Source organism: Crinia signifera, chromosome 9 (genome assembly GCF_055691185.1).
Source record: "Crinia signifera chromosome 9, ASM5569118v1, whole genome shotgun sequence".
Taxonomy (NCBI): Eukaryota; Metazoa; Chordata; class Amphibia; order Anura; family Myobatrachidae; genus Crinia; species Crinia signifera.
The window spans coordinates 4,100,016-4,116,807 of record NC_139225.1 but is presented as its reverse complement, the minus strand read 5'-3'; the positions used below and the strand labels follow the sequence as shown (position 1 = coordinate 4,116,807).

General features: G+C 43.5%; 1 protein-coding gene across 5 annotated transcripts in view; it reads left to right on the top strand.

Annotated features, from left to right (window-relative positions):
- The window catches only part of TSC1 (TSC complex subunit 1), a 41,050-nt gene extending 29,842 nt beyond the window's left edge, over positions 1 to 11,208 (top strand). For all 5 annotated transcript variants that reach the window (XM_083160937.1, XM_083160935.1, XM_083160936.1 and 2 more), the window contains 8 exons: positions 526 to 569; positions 1,452 to 1,618; positions 1,710 to 1,892; positions 2,006 to 2,116; positions 2,699 to 2,821; positions 2,970 to 3,157; positions 4,050 to 4,208; positions 6,695 to 11,208. In XM_083160937.1, coding sequence (XP_083017063.1) covers positions 526 to 569; positions 1,452 to 1,618; positions 1,710 to 1,892; positions 2,006 to 2,116; positions 2,699 to 2,821; positions 2,970 to 3,157; positions 4,050 to 4,208; positions 6,695 to 7,130 — 1,411 coding nt within the window. In that variant the 3' untranslated portion in view covers positions 7,131 to 11,208. The remainder of the gene's footprint in view (positions 1 to 525; positions 570 to 1,451; positions 1,619 to 1,709; positions 1,893 to 2,005; positions 2,117 to 2,698; positions 2,822 to 2,969; positions 3,158 to 4,049; positions 4,209 to 6,694) is intronic.
- The last annotated feature ends 5,584 nt before the right edge of the window (positions 11,209 to 16,792 follow it).

Genomic DNA, 16,792 nt, shown 5'->3' with positions numbered 1-16,792 from the left:
ATTGACAAACAGTTATCACCTTGTCTAAATGGGGGAACACATCATTTCCTTCTTGGTCTTTATATTCTGTTCCATGATATGCTAAACAAAGTGTAATGGTTATCATTACTGATGCACAGCACTGAGGTCATGGGTTCCATTCCCACCATGGCCCTAAATGTGTGGAGTGGGTTTGCTCTGGATACTCTGGTTTTCCTTCCACAATCCAAAAATATAACCCTGGCGAGAGTATAAAAATATGCCTCTCAGCCATTGGCAATGTGTGAAACTTGATTTGTTTTGCTTTTCCGATGTCTCATTTAATGCCAAGTTTTAAGTTAAAAGAAATTCACAAATGACACTGATACTTGGTGCTTTACTTCTGCTCTTTCCCATTTACACAAGCAGCATCTGATTACGGTCTTTAAGTCCCAATCCTGCTAAGCATGTTCAGAGACAGTCCCGTGTGCATCTGTCTGTTCTAGATGTAGGATTTAGCGCTGTGCCAGACTGCGTGGAAACTGTTTTTTTTGGTTTGTTCTATAGGTTGCCTTTACCCAGCAAATCGGCTGACTGGACTCACTTTGGAGGTATGCCATTCTTATTTCCGTGTATTATTTAGAGTTTTTATTGTTAAAATATTATATTGTTTGAATGTATGGAACCTTTTTGAACAAACCCAACCTAGTTTGGTGCGTTTGTCCTAGATAGTCCCACAGCCGCTTTCTAAGCGATACATGTGATCGCTGTGATGTGAGGGTATGTAACTGGAATAGAATTAGGTGTGCGCAGGTTCCGTTGGCATTGCACTGAGAGCATGGCGATTGCTAATAGATCAGTGGTTATTGACTGAAAGCCAGGTAGGCCCTTATTTAAGAAGGACCCTTGGGGTGTACGTTTATTGAGATCAGATGAAGCTAGATTTTCTTAACTCAAAAATTGATTAAGGTTACATCGCATCTGTATGGATGAGAATCCATTATGGCAGAGTGGGGCCTATTTACATATACGTTGATAATGCTAGTGTGTAAGTGTGCTGCCCGCCTGATCAAAATTAGCTGAATGGGCTCAGCTTTATTGTTCCAATATCTTATATATGAGCTATGCATAAAGTGTCCCCTAATGGTGTGTACACACGGTGCGATTTGCGCTATCAATTTTGATTTTATAGTAAAAATCGATAGCAAGTTAGTGCAAATCGTACCGAGTTTGGCCGCACCCAATCGCAATTCGATCCCGATGCGTGGCATCGGAATCGAAAGTAGGAATAAACTGCGCAGCACAATATATTTCTACTATCTCGGAACAAGGGCCAGGCTGCTCCAATACAGCCTGGCCACAGCTCCCTAACCCCTCCCCTGCCAGCCAGTGCCGGCAGGCCGCCGGTATGACTCATGTGTACACACATTAACACAGTGAAATAGTTTGAGAAGCCCTGATCTGGCCTTTATGGACCTACATGTGCTTGTCAGGTTCTCCTCCCACTGATGAGATCCACACACTGCGAAACCAGTTGGTGCTTTTACACAACCAGCTTTTGTATGAGCGCTTCAAAAGGCAACAACATGCCCAGCGCAACCGGGGTCTTCTGCGTAAGGTGATCAAGGTGACGACCCTCGAGGAACAGAATGCTGCTATGGTGAGTCGTTTTTCTGCTTCCCTGGGGGAGGGGGGGAGTGAGTACTGAAGGAGGATCTCGCAGCCATAACCGCCTGGTTCTTTGCTCGCAGAAAGCATTGTTAAAGATGCAAGAAGTAGACCTCCAGTCCATGAAACACAGTCTTGTTCAGGAGCAGGCACGGTACAAGAGGCTACAGGAAGAGAAGGACACGGTGGTAACCCAGCTCCATAGCCAGATCAGGCAGCTCCAGCAGGACCGGGAAGAGTTCTTCAACCAGAGCCAGGAATTACAGGTGGGAACCCTGGGGAGGAGGGGGGGGGGGGGGTTTCACTTGGGGGAAACCTTGGTAGTATTGACTAAATCTTGTGTGATATCTTGCTGACTGCTTGCCTTGTATTGACACAGACGAAGTTGGAGGATTGCCGAAGTATGATAACTGATCTGAGGTCAGAGGTGAAGCAAGCAAACAATAAAGTGTGCAACACTGAGCTCCGACTCAGCCAGGTGTCTCAGAAGGTTAGAAATGTTCTTTATTCTCTGTCCTGTACCGTCTTTAGTTTTCCCGTTCTCATCCCCCCTTATACACCACACTGCTGCACAGTTTTTCTGACCCGTTAAGCTTCTAGTTTTTCATGTGAACCATTAAGTGCTAAGAGCAAGCTGTGCGCTATGGACCGGCTTGGCTTCAGGTAATGTGATTGGTGGAAGTGTGACAGGAGGAAGTTGCAGTGTGCTTTCCCTACTTCCTGTTTGAGCTCTAGTGAAAGTGTGAGGATGGGGGGGGCGGGGGCTGTTGAGCATCTGGAAGACTGTTGGAGCACATTCAATCCGAGGGCTTTAAAAGGGGAGGTCTAAGGGTGTTTCAGACTATTTTGGCACAGGTAAGAGAGAATTCTAGCTTCAAAGGGGCATTACGAGTCCTCCTAGTATTTTATATTTCTTATTACTTAAAGTAATTGTGAATACAGTGTGAAATTGTCCCCTCAGAACTTAATTGTTCTCTGCTGTCAATGTAAAATACACAGTGAATATTTTATCATTGTTTAATCCTCAATAACCTATCGCTGAACTGTGTATTTGGTGTCTTTGTTCATGAAGCTGTCAAACAGTGAGTCCGTGCAGCATCAGATGGAGTTTCTAAACCGGCAGCTCCTAATTCTCGGGGAGGTGAATGAGCTGTACGTGGAGCAGCTGCAGCACAAAAACACCAACGCTGATAAGGTAGGATAGGTTTTGTAGCGTTTCCTAGCAGCCCATCTCTGCCCCATGACAGTGGTAGACGATGTCGTTCCGAAGCCACAAACCCGCTATCTTTGACCTTATATGTACTATACATGAGGACCTCACCGTTGTTCTGTAATTCCTAAAGGAAGTGGAGATGCTGAAGGCCTCTTTTAGGAAGGAACTGGAGAAAGCTCGCTGGACGGTTGCGCAGCAAACTCAAAGGTTGGAGAGCATTCAGAAACGGATAGCAGAACTAGAGGCCCAGCTGGCCAAAAAGGAGCAGCTCTGCCAGGATCAGAAGAAGTTTTTGGAAGACGTTAAAGTGAAGAACAGGTAACTTCTGACCAAGGGATTTGAAAGCGCTCGTTTCGCTTACACAGTTTAGCGAAACGATCGTGACAATTGGCGAGGCGAACACTACACAATAATAGTTTAGTTCCAGATCTTCCTATGTATGTTTCTGAGCGACTGTCAGCAGAAACGTACTGCACTTTCTGAGCAATGCATAGCTTGTTCGTTGTGTGCTATATTGACAGCTGATCCAACAGGGTACAGACCAGCCATTGGGCCTTGGTGCTGAGTGCACACTAAGCAATTATCGACCGTGTCTGGCAGAGATTTCCATAGGGTCTCCCCAGCTTTACTACTAAGCAATACGGTATCTTTGTGATTAATGTACAAATATAGAACTTTCTCTCCATGTAATACAAGATGACTGTTAATATCACAAGAATACTAGCTGTAAATTGCCCTGTTGGGTGTTACTTACAGTAGATGAGCCATGTAAGTATTAACTGATTACAGTGTAGGTGTTCCCAAAGAGTGACTGTCCTTACAGCCCTAGCCAATGTGGGGAAAAGGCAATTCTAGGTAAGGTCGCCAATCAATCTGTAGGTTCTTGCTGACCACACACACATCTATTCAAGATGAGATGTTGCTCTGGCCAACCAATCAGATACTATCTACGGTCTTCTAGAAGGTGCAAATTAAATAAGAAGTAGATTCTGATTGGTTGCCCATAGCAACATCCCATGTGAAATGCAACGAATATCTTAGTAAATGTCCCCCATAGACCCCCATACAGTAAGTGGTATGCAGGTAGGTTTCCCGTTGATATCTGTCTCTACACCCATTGTGATACTCAGGTTGTCACGCGTTAGCCAATGGGAAAGTTTTATTATAAGGATTCTAATGGTGTTCTGTGTCATTAACTCCATGTGTTCAGAGGACTCCTCCAAGCCGCAGAGAGCAAGTATAAAGCCCAGAAGAGGATAAGCCAGGTCTTTGAGGTGGAGATTCTAAGTCTATACAGCCAGCTGGAGAGAGAGAGTCTGTGCAAAAAGTCAGAAGAGAAAGCCGAAACGGCGGAGGTTGCGGAGGAAAGGTGAGATCGCTCAGGTTCCAGCTGTGGCAAATATGTAACTAGCCTGTCCTGCCAGCTAGCTAGTCAGCGTGTATATAACTAGCCTGTCCTGCCAGCTAGCTAGTCAGCGTGTAAATGTAACTGGCCTGTCCTACCAGCTAGCTAGTCAGCGTGTATATGTAACTAGCCTGTCCTACTAGCTAGCTAGTCAGCTCGTATATGTAACTAGCCTGTCCTACCAGCTAGCTAGTCAGCTCGTATATGTAACTAGCCTGTCCTACCAGCTAGCAAGTCAGCGTGTATATGTAACTAGCCTGTCCTGCCAGCTAGCTAGTCAGCGTGTATATGTAACTAGCCTGTCCTGCCAGCTAGCTAGTCAGCGTGTAAATGTAACTGGCCTGTCCTACCAGCTAGCTAGTCAGCGTGTAAATGTAACTGGCCTGTCCTACCAGCTAGCTAGTCAGCGTGTATATGTAACTAGCCTGTCCTACCAGCTAGCTAGTCAGCTCGTATATGTAACTAGCCTGTCCTACCAGCTAGCAAGTCAGCGTGTATATGTAACTAGCCTGTCCTACCAGCTAGCTAGTCAGCGTGTATATGTAACTAGCCTGTCCTACCAGCTAGCTAGTCAGCGTGTATATGTAACTAGCCTGTCCTACCAGCTAGCTAGTCAGCTCGTATATGTAACTAGCCTGTCCTACCAGCTAGCTAGTCAGCTCGTATATGTAACTAGCCTGTCCTACCAGCTAGCAAGTCAGCGTGTATATGTAACTAGCCTGTCCTACCAGCTAGCTAGTCAGCGTGTATATGTAACTAGCCTGTCCTACCAGCTAGCTAGTCAGCGTGTATATGTAACTAGCCTGTCCTACCAGCTAGCTAGTCAGCTCGTATATGTAACTAGCCTGTCCTACCAGCTAGCTAGTCAGCTCGTATATGTAACTAGCCTGTCCTACCAGCTAGCTAGTCAGCTCGTATATGTAACTAGCCTGTCCTACCAGCTAGCAAGTCAGCGTGTATATGTAACTAGCCTGTCCTACCAGCTAGCTAGTCAGCTCGTATATGTAACTAGCCTGTCCTACCAGCTAGCTAGTCAGCTCGTATATGTAACTAGCCTGTCCTACCAGCTAGCTAGTCAGCTCGTATATGTAACTAGCCTGTCCTACCAGCTAGCTAGTCAGCTCGTATATGTAACTAGCCTGTCCTACCAGCTAGCTAGTCAGCTCGTATATGTAACTAGCCTGTCCTACCAGCTAGCAAGTCAGCGTGTATATGTAACTAGCCTGTCCTACCAGCTAGCTAGTCAGCGTGTAAATGTAACTGGCCTGTCCTACCAGCTAGCTAGTCAGCGTGTATATGTAACTAGCCTGTCCTACCAGCTAGCTAGTCAGCTCGTATATGTAACTAGCCTGTCCTACCAGCTAGCAAGTCAGCGTGTATATGTAACTAGCCTGTCCTACCAGCTAGCTAGTCAGCGTGTATATGTAACTAGCCTGTCCTACCAGCTAGCTAGTCAGCGTGTATATGTAACTAGCCTGTCCTACCAGCTAGCTAGTCAGCTCGTATATGTAACTAGCCTGTCCTACCAGCTAGCTAGTCAGCTCGTATATGTAACTAGCCTGTCCTACCAGCTAGCTAGTCAGCTCGTATATGTAACTAGCCTGTCCTACCAGCTAGCAAGTCAGCGTGTATATGTAACTAGCCTGTCCTACCAGCTAGCTAGTCAGCGTGTATAGCAAATACCGCCCTTTATGTGATACGTCGCAACAATTTGTCGGAATCCCATGTAAAGTGCACTAGTACACTCCATACATAGAGCCTAAACCTAACTGTACCCTCTTAGTGGTTAACCCTCCCTCTAGTGCTTAAACCAAACCACCCCCACACCACGATATGCCGTCACTATGTTGACATACAAAAGGTCGAGAGGCCTTAGGACAATATACTCAAAAGGTTGACATCGCTTTAGGTCAACAGGGTCATTAGGTCGAAATGGGGGTTTTCACTTTTTTTTTTTAAGCAGACATGTGCCAACAGGCGTTATTTCATGCCCTGCCATCCAGTGGGGCATGGAAGGAGAATAGTGTTCAAAGCGTAGCGAGGCTCCGTGCACTGATACATGTCCATGTCGACTGTGTCAGCATTAGGGGGAAAAAAAATAATAAAATAAATAATAAAAAATAAAAAATATATATATAAAAACGAAAATAAAAAATTGTGTGAAATGTTCACTTTTTTATTTTCATTTTTATTTATTTTTTATTTTATTTTTTATTTTGTTTGTTCAAACTAAAAGGGAGCGCCCAAGTGTTTATACCACCCACAATTCTATAATACTGCTTACTCTAGGGTACCATTGGGAAACCCTTTCAGGTATAAACCAGGCAGACCCCGAAAAGTAAGCGCCCCGTTACTCTACTAACCCGACCAAAAATAACACACACAAGCGTTTCCTCCTGAACCGAGGGCTCCGCACTGCAGCTAATCACATGAAATATTTCCTGTTGCAGGTTTGGCATTGACAGCGCCAGTATTTCTAGTCCTGATGACTCCATCAATGAAGATGCCAACTGCAGCAAAGGCTTAGCGCACAGCATCTCCCTCAGCACCCGGAGCGGCAGCAGCACCATGTCCACCCCAGAGAAAGGAGTGAACTTGCCGCTCAGCCACCGGGAGATATTGGAGATGCCTTCCAGCGGCCCCATGACTATTGGCTCGTACCCAAACGCTAAAAGTTTTCTCGGCATCCGATCCCGTGAGCTGTTTCGCAACAAGAGTGAGAGCCATTGTGATGAAGAAGGAATCAGTAGCCTCTCAGAGATCCTAAAAACTGAGCTCTGCCAGGGACCAGGGTCCGCGGCCGGAGCTTCATCCGCAAGCAGTTCAGGAACTGTGCGGGATTTTCAAATCATGGACTATGACGGGACACACAATGACCACAGTTAGGAGATAAGCAATCAGTGTTACCTTGCTCCTGGCTTCAATCCTTGGTGTCTGGACTTTCATTAAATGTCTCGCTACTTCTGCAGTGCAACAGTAGCGGGCCGCCGGAACTGGAAGGGGTGGAAGAATCTCTTTACGCCACAACCTGTTTTGTTTCGTTCCCCCCCCCCCCCACCATCATCTCCACTGCACCCCCTCCTGTCTGCCCACCATCGCCACACTCCCAACAACCACCATAACCTAATTCTGTTCCATCCCCCCCCCCCCCCCCCCTTCTCACCATGAATATTGATTGGGACCTGTGACTGAGTGAAATGAGCTAGAACATTTTGCCATATATTTTTATCCTGGTTCTTGTAATCATGGTCTCCTTAGTTAATGGTCTTGTTTGCTGGGCTGGGAACGATCGGTGGTATTAGATTAGTTTAAGTAAATTGTTACTTTTTGGGGGGTGAGCTTCATATCAAGATGTTCTGAATATTTAATAACTGGAAAGAACTTTATTGGCGCCAGGTCAGTCTACCCTTTTTGCAGCTTGGGATGTATCTATCGCCTGTGCGTTGTCCCCCCTTGATGCTGGATTATGGCTCTTTTGCTCACACCAGCATATTGCTTGATAAAAGTGGCCTTAAAACTTTAATATATTAGTTGGATGCCAAAATCTCATAAGGGACCAACCCCTTTTCTGTTTTTCATACCAGTGTCCATGCACCCTTACCCACAGCCCTACATCTATTTACGCTGCGTTTTGGTTCCTTCATCATTTCATTCTGCAGTGTATTGGGAATACTCCCCCACTGGTAAATTGGCCGTTTCGTGTTTAGGAACAAGCTCAATGGAAGCCAGTCTGGACAGAACACTTGGTTTTCAGGTTTAGAATTGTATTGCACTTTGACTAATCCCAACAAGATTGAAACACTACACACACACGTTCCCTGCACAGGCCATCGCAACAGCAATTTATGTTGACGTTGAGGAGCATCAGAACTTTAATTTCTACCCAAAATCTACTGCCCCCAATGTTAATGTCTTATTTTTTTCATAGTTTAGGGAATTTTTTTTTTTCTTTTTTTAGTTTGAAATTACTAAACTTTTTTTTTTTAAAGCAACTTTATAAACACTTTGATAGGATACTCTGCTGGATATGGTTTCTGGAACTATACTATCATCTCTGTGCGTTGCAGTTTGTGTAGTTAGCGTGTCCTAGTCACAGCTTCAGGGCCTTCTTAGATTGATGCAGCAGTTCTCGGATCACTTTTATAATTGCAGGAATGGGGACTAACTAGAAACTCCACACACTATTTAGACCCCCTCATTGGGGTATTTGGAAATTCGGAGATTTGTAGTCTGTTTGGTATCGGATGTGGGAAGAGCAGTCACTCGACATACCGAGAAATAGGTTTGGGGTTAACCCTGCACTTAGTTCAACAGGTCAGTTTTTGTGTTTATATGTTACTGCTTGTTGGAAGTAGGGAAGGGTATGCTTCAAGATGCCCCTACTATGTGATATGACTGTAAAGATAAAAAAAAACTTCCAGTATAAATATAATACACTTTGCAAATATCAATTTCTAAAAAGTTTTCTATTTTTTTTATCAATATAATTTAAATTCCCTAATACCGGTGTACAACATAAAACATTTGTGTAAGACAACATTCAACCGTATGAATATAGGAATACACTTGCTATGTATCCTTTCATTTTTCTAACTGGAGTAATCAATTCCATATATTAGTGTTCACTCTAACACCCAGAATATTTCAAAACCCCTGCAGTTCTCCTTCCCTACCTGAGGTGTCACTGTCTGCTTTGGTGCTTCTAGTATGGTCTGGTCTCTATTGAGATACAGGCCACAATGTGATAGACAACACAGCAGACAGCGACACCACAGGCAGGGAAGGGGAACTGCATGGGATTTCAAAGCTACTGAGTGAACACGAATATAAATGTTAAAAGTATCGATAAGTGCTTTATTTTAAAGGAGAGAACACCTTCTGGTACTATGCTCACCCAATGTACAAAAGTTCCATTAAGTCTTTAAGGTGAAAGGTCTGCCGGCAGATCAACGCGTTTCACCCCTATCGAAGTATCATTTCCACTTCACTTAAAGATTTAATGGAACTTTTGCACATTGGGTGAGAATAGCATGGTAACGCGGTCTCCCCATTAAGATAAAGCACTTATCGGAGTCTGACCTTGGTAACTCCAACTATAACAATTGAAGGACACATAGAGGTAAAATGCCGTTAGCAGGTTCCTATATATATATACACTAGTTAATGTTGAATGTTTGTTTTGTTATACGGGAGTTTTAGGTTGTATACCGGTATTAGCTTATTTAACTTATTATGATTGTGCTAAACTGGATGTATATTAATAAGAAAATAATTTAAAAAAATTATAAATTGGTCATTGCAAAGTTTTTTCTTCACAGGTATGCCGAGATCTTAAATTCATGCATTTAATCTGTATACGTCATGTTTTCATTTATGATTTGGAATAATTTAAAACACTGGAATAAGGCTATAGTTGAGCTACAATTATTATCTATTATCTGTACTCTCCCTACAACCCCTCCTCACCCCATCTTCCCACCAAACTCCTTAACACCTATATATATATATTGTTGTACCATGTTTCAGTATACTGGTCATCGCACCCAATGGTATCACTAATCAGCCTGTGCCTCAGTGATGTCACTGAGCGGTTAGGTGCCCTCTCCTGGATTATGGTGTGCTATAGGTGGCCCTCTCTTGGATTGCAGTTGGCATAGGTGGCCCTCTCTGGGCTTGGGTTTGAGATAGGCGGTCCTCTCTCAGGATGCGGTGGGTGGCCCTCTCTTGAATTAGATTAGGGGGTAGGTGGCTCTCTCCTAGTTTGGGGGTAGGTGGCCCTCTCTTGGATTGTGGTGTGGGTTAGGCTGCCTTTCTCAGATTGTGTGGTGGGATAGGCTCCCTCTCAGATTGTGTGGTGGGATAGGCTCCCTCTCTCAGATTGTGTGGTGGGATAGGCTCCCTCTCTCAGATTGTGTGGTGGGATAGGCTCCCTCTCAGATTGTGTGGTGGGATAGGCTCCGTCTCTTAGATTGTGTGGTGGGATAGGCTCCCTCTCTCAGATTGTGTGGTGGGTTTGGTGACCCTTTCTCAGATTGTGTGGTGGGATAGGCTCCCTCTCAAATTGTGTGGTGGGATAGGCTCCGTCTCTCAGATTGTGTGGTGGGATAGGCTCCCTCTCTCAGATTGTGTGGTGGGATAGGCTCCCTCTCAGATTGTGTGGTGGGATAGGCTCCTTCTCTTAGATTGTGTGGTGGGATAGGCTCCCTCTCTCAGATTGTGTGGTGGGATAGGCTCCGTCTCTCAGATTGTTTGGTGGGATAGGCTCCGTCTCTCAGATTGTTTGGTGGGATAGGCTCCCTCTCTCAGATTGTGTGGTGGGATCGGTGACCCTCTCTCAGATTGTGTGGTGGGATCGGTGACCCTCTCTCAGATTGTGTGGTGGGATAGGCTCCGTCTCTCAGATTGTGTGGTGGGATAGGCTCCCTCTCTCAGATTGTGTGGTGGGATAGACTCCGTCTCTCAGATTGTGTGGTGGGTAAGGCTCCGTCTCTCAGATTGTGGTGTTGGATAGGCTCCCTCTCCCGGATTGTGGTGTTGGATAGGCTGCCTCTCACGGATTGCGGAGTGGGATAGGTGGTCATCTGATAAATTGTGTTTTAGGTAAGTGCTCTCTCTTAGACTGTGGGTTGGGATAGACGGCCCTATCCCAGATTGTGGTTGAGCTCAGATTGTCTTATACTGTATGAAGATGGCTGGTATATTTTCACATGGTATAACATGGCCGTCACCAGAGCAGCTGATGACCTAAAATCTAGTTCCCTAATTCCCTTTATTGATGCCTAGTTCTTGCCACTGTTACTGTCCAGCGGTGACACGTGGAAGCCACATTACTGCCGGTGGCTAGGCAGGTTGCAGACACAGATTGTCCGCTCGGAGCAGTCTACACCAGGATGTCCAGAAATGTTTAAGACTATTTGCTTGTGTTTAACTGTGAACAAATAAAACCGATTGTTTTGCACTATTACCACTGTTGTAACATATCTTCATTTGCATAAATCCATCTATTGGCTCGCTACAATCAGGTTCTTGTAAACGGGAAAAAAGAACCAGTGGGCGCCTTCTGTACGCTAAAACAATTTATTACACAAATAACACAATATATACACACAAAATTATACTAAAAGACAGTGGTTTGCATGCATGCAATACTTCAATAAAAAGATTATAAAAAAGCCATTTCACTGCATATGCATGAGAAGTAACCAATAGTTACCAGTTCCTGATTGGATGGATAAATTGCCAGGTGTGGACAGATGTTTCAGTCTCGCACAAATTTGCTGTGGGCAAGATATTATCAGTCTTTCCAAGTGGGATCAGGGCTTCCAGGACGGATACACACCGTATATGTAGCAAAACTCCTTATTGGTGCTTGGTGCGGTCTCCTCTGATCATGAGGGCATCTGTGAATTGGCCTGGTGGATGTACCGAGCCAAGTGCCTGGTGTTAACTGAACCCTTTCTCTGGGTGCTGCGCCTGCCGTCGGCCCGACTTTGGGCTAGGATGGACGGTGCTCCACTGGGTTAGGAACAGCCCAGCACTTCCATGTGCAGCGCAGACCTCTGGGGCAGACAGCGGCTGCTGGACTCACTTCCCAGCCGGCTGTCTGTATGCGCAGTGGGGACCTGGTTGCCGCAGATAAATGTCAGTCAGGCGGCGGGCTAGTGTTGTTAGTGAAGTGCCCTGCAGGTCCTCAACTGCTGATCCTCCTCTATGGACTCCTCAAGACGTGTTTCGCAGCGCTCAGGCTGCTTTGTCAATTTTAGGAATGGGGAGTATGGTTTGGGGGATGGTTGCACACCAATTGATTGAGTGCAGGTGTATTTCTCCTTTGCAGGTGGCAATTTAATGGCTGAAGTTCCTGCCTTCCTTAGCATTTGGAAGGCGGCTACATTTTAATCTCATATATTGTGTTTAAAATATACATAACAATTACACAACTTTAAAAATACATATTTTACGTTATTTATTATATGCGCTGACAGACTGTTGCTTAATTGATATACATCGAGTTGGTTCTATTTCACCACATGATTCTATCCTTGGCCTATAGGGCCGTATGATCACACATTCAGACTTAAAGGGGAAGGCATCTCTTTCACTATTTTTGTGTCAATATTTCCACTCATGTCGACTTTTGTTTTCACTCCAGTGGTGATCCCTACTACTCAGATAAATCTGTATATATTCGGGGCTTACAAGCTTCTAGTATAATGGAGACTAGTACAATCAATTTTCCCTATTGATCGAAAATAGAGAATATAATACGATGCAGTATGATGATGAATAATTGTAGATGGTGATAAAAAATAATAAAAATAAAAAACATGACGTGATGTCCAGGTGCTGTACACCAATGTCCCCCACCAAAATGGGATCTTGGCAGTTGATGAAACACTGAGGAGAGATATGGGAATCTCAGAGGGGTGTCGCGATTTCATCTTGTCATCTATTGAATTTATTTTATCACATAATCACTTTCTTTTTGATGTCACTACCAACAGGTCCTCGGTACAGCGATGGGGACCAGGTTCGCGCCCAGCTTCGCTAACATCTACATGGGTAAATTTGAGGACCAATTTATTTGGAATGGAGACTGGGCGGCGAACCTGGTTCTCTATGGTCGCTATATCGACGACCTGTTCTTTACTTGGCAAGGGAGCACTGATTCTATTAATGAAAATAGAGAATATAATACGATGCGGTATGATGATGAATAATTGTAGATGGTGATAAAAATAATAAAAATAAATCTAAAAATAAAATAATAAAAATAAATATAAAAATAAAAAATAATAAAAATAAGGATAAAGATAATAAAAAATACGAAAAATAAATAAAAAAATGATGAGAAATTAAAATAAAAAAAATGAGATGAATATATAAAAAATAAAAGTAATAAAATTAAATGTAAAATATATATATATATATATATATATATATATATATATATATATATATATATATATCCTAGTATCTAAAGACATATACTGCATAATATCAATATATCAGAATTATAGGCATAATGTCAATCCTTACTGTCAAGTATTCATATATACATTCAGGGGTGTTTTTAAATGATGGTATCTTGGATACCTCAGAACGAACAGAGAGGTTGGAGAGACAAATTACAAAGATCAATAACATTGTGGCAATCATACCACCAGGTTTATACATATATTTCAAAATACACAGTGGGTACATAATGAGGGTTCTAATGTCGAGGGATCGTTTTTGATATATCTTGTGCATATCCCTCCATGTGCTAGACTTTTTTATAGTCAATTCCTTGATGTTTTCAACTATCGCATTGGGGAGCTAATGATGGGGCACAGGTAAGTTTATTAACCGTATATCACAGAGAGCACATCAAATCAAATAAATTTGAGGTCGATGGTTTCATTTAGGCCGTGAGGTTTCAATGTTTGTAGTTTCAGTATCCATGCCGCCTCCTGTCGGCACAGATTCCTGAATCCATCTCCTCCACGGCTTGTGATGTCTATATGTTCAAGACCTATCACTCTCAAACTTGCAGGGTCACTATCGTGAACCTCTGCAAAGTGGCGGGGGACACTGTGGTTAGTGCATTTTTTTGTGATATTTCTCCTGTGCTCGAGCAGTCTAACTTTGAGGGAGCGGGTAGTGCGACCCACATAATAGATGTTGCAGGAGCATATCAGTAGATATATCACGTAATTAGTTGTACAATTGATAAAGGATTCAATATTAAACGTTTTTTCTGAGTTAGTAGATGTGATTTTTTGTGTTTTATTTACCACATGTTTGCATGTCATGCATTGCGTGTGGTTACATCTATAGAATCCTACTACTTTAGGACCCACAATTGTGCTCTGAGCGCCGGCCTTTTTCTTATCTGATTTGGAAAAGCTGGGTGCTAGTATGTTTTTTAGATTAGGCGCTCTCTTAAAGATGATAGAGGGCTCTTCTTCCAGGTTACTCATGAGAACAGGGTTAGTACTGAGCAATTTGTAATTCTTTTTGATGATCTTCGTGATCTTATTCGCAGCCACATTATATTTAGAAATAAAGTGTACTTTCCCAATCTTTTTCTCTTTATTTTCTTTTTTGTCATCTATCGCTCTCTGTCTGTTTTTGTTGTCAAGTATTTCCCTCCTATTTAAGTTACCAGCATATTTCAAAGCCTCATCTAGGACAGGCTGGGGATATTCTCGGCCTTTAAATTCGTCTATCAGATGGTTTGTCTGCTCTTGAAACTTAGCATCTGACGTGCAGTTTTGTCTGATCCTGAGCAGTTGGCTCTTTGGTACGTTATTGAGCCAACTTTTCTTGTGATTGCTGGAGTAGGGGATGAAGCTACATACGTCAACTGGCTTCTTGAAGCCGGCTACCGCCAGCGCTCCCTCTACCACCTCCACTGTTACGTCAAGGAAACTTAATTGTGAAGGATGGTGTGTGCACGTGAAGGATAAACCAAAAGTGTTATTGTTAAGGTGTAGAACAAAATCATTAATGGAATCGGTGCTCCCGTGCCAGATGAAGAACAGGTCGTCGATATAGCGACCATAGAGGACCAGGTTCGCCGCCCAGTCTCCATTCCAAATAAATTGGTTCTCAAATTTACCCATGTAGATGTTAGCGAAGCTGGGCGCAAACCTGGTCCCCATCGCTGTACCGAGGACCTGTTGGTAGTGACATCAAAAAGAAAGTGATTATGTGATAAAATAAATTCAATTGATGACATCTCGACACCCCTCTGAGATTCCCATATCTCTCCTCAGTGTTTCATCAACTGCCAAGATCCCATTTTGGTGGGGCATATTGGTGTACAGCGCCTGGACATCACATGTCACCAGTTATATTTATTTTTTATTTTTATATTTATTTTTATTATTTTTATCACCATCTATAATTATTCATCATTATACTGCAACGTATTATATTCTCTATTTTCGATCAATAGGGAAAATTGATTGTACTAGTCTCCATTATACTAGAAGCTTGTAAGCCCCGACTATATACAGATTTATCTGAGTAGTAGGGATCACCACTGGAGTGAAAACAAAAGTCGACATGAGTGGAAATATTGACACAAAAATAGTGAAAGAGATGCCTTCCCCTTTAAGTCTGAATGTGTGATCATACGGCCCTATAGGCCAAGGATAGAATCATGTGGTGAAATAGAACCAACTCGATGTATATAAATTAAGCAACAGTCTGTCAGTGCAAATGATAAATAACGTAAAATATGTATTTTTAAAGTTGTGTAATTGTTATGTATATTTTAGACACAATATATGAGATTAAAATGTAGCCGCCTTCCAAATGCTAAGGAAGGCAGGAACTTCAGCCATTAAATTGCCACCTGCAAAGGAGAAATACACCTGCACTCAATCAATTGGTGTGCATAAAACCATCCCCCAAACCATACTCTCCACTCCTAAAATTGACAAAGCAGTCTGAGCGCTGAGAAACGCGTCTTGAGGAGTCCCTAGAGGAGGATCAGCAGTTGAGGACCTGCAGGGCACTTCACTAATAACACTAGCCCGCCGCCTGACATTTATCTGCGGCAACCAGGTCCCCACTGCGCATACAGACAGCCGGCTGGGAAGTGAGTCCAGCAGCCGCTGTCTGCACCAGAGGTCTGCGCTGCACACGCCAGCACATGGAAGTGCTGGGCTGTTCCTAACCCAGTGGAGCACCGTCCATCCTAGCCCAAAGTCGGGCCGACGGCAGGCGCAGCACCCGGAGAAAGGGTTCAGTTAACACCAGGCACTTGGCTCGGTACATCCACCAGGCCAATTCACAGATGCCCTCATGATCGGAGGAGACAGCACCAATAAGGAGTTTTGCTACATATACGGTGTGTATCCGTCCTGGAAGCCCTCATCCCACTTGGAAAGACTGATAATATCTTGCCCACAGCAAATTTGTGCGAGACTGAAACATCTGTCCACACCTGGCAATTTATCCATCCAATCAGGAACTGGTAACTATTGGTTACTTCTCATGCATATGCAGTGAAATGGCTTTTTTATAATCTTTTTTATTAAAGTATTGCATGCATGCAAACCACTGTCTTTTAGTATAATTTTGTGTGTATATATTGTGTTTTTGTGTAATAAATTGTTTTAGCGTACAGAAGGCGCCCACTGGTTCTTTTTTCCCGTTTACCCCCAAAGTGAGGGCGGCATCCCTCTACCAGAAGGCAGCCATCTGTACGCGGCACAGTACACCTGTCCCTAGCGCTCAAATTTTCCCATAGAATCAGGTTCTTGTACTGGACCAAGGGCCTTATTTTGGTTCATTCTTTCTGACAAAATCCTTCTTAGATGGGAAAAACCATGAGCGCTGCAGGTGGGGCAGATGTAACATGTGCAGAGAGAATTAGATTTGGGTGGGGTTTTACTTCAAAGTGAGATCTAAATTGCAGTGTAAAAATAAAGCAGTCAGTATTTTCCCTGCACAGAAACAAAATTACTCACCCAAATCTAATTCTCTCTGCACATGTTACATCTGCCCCCCTGCAGTGCACATGGTTTTGTCCATCTAAGAAGGATTTTGTCAGAAAG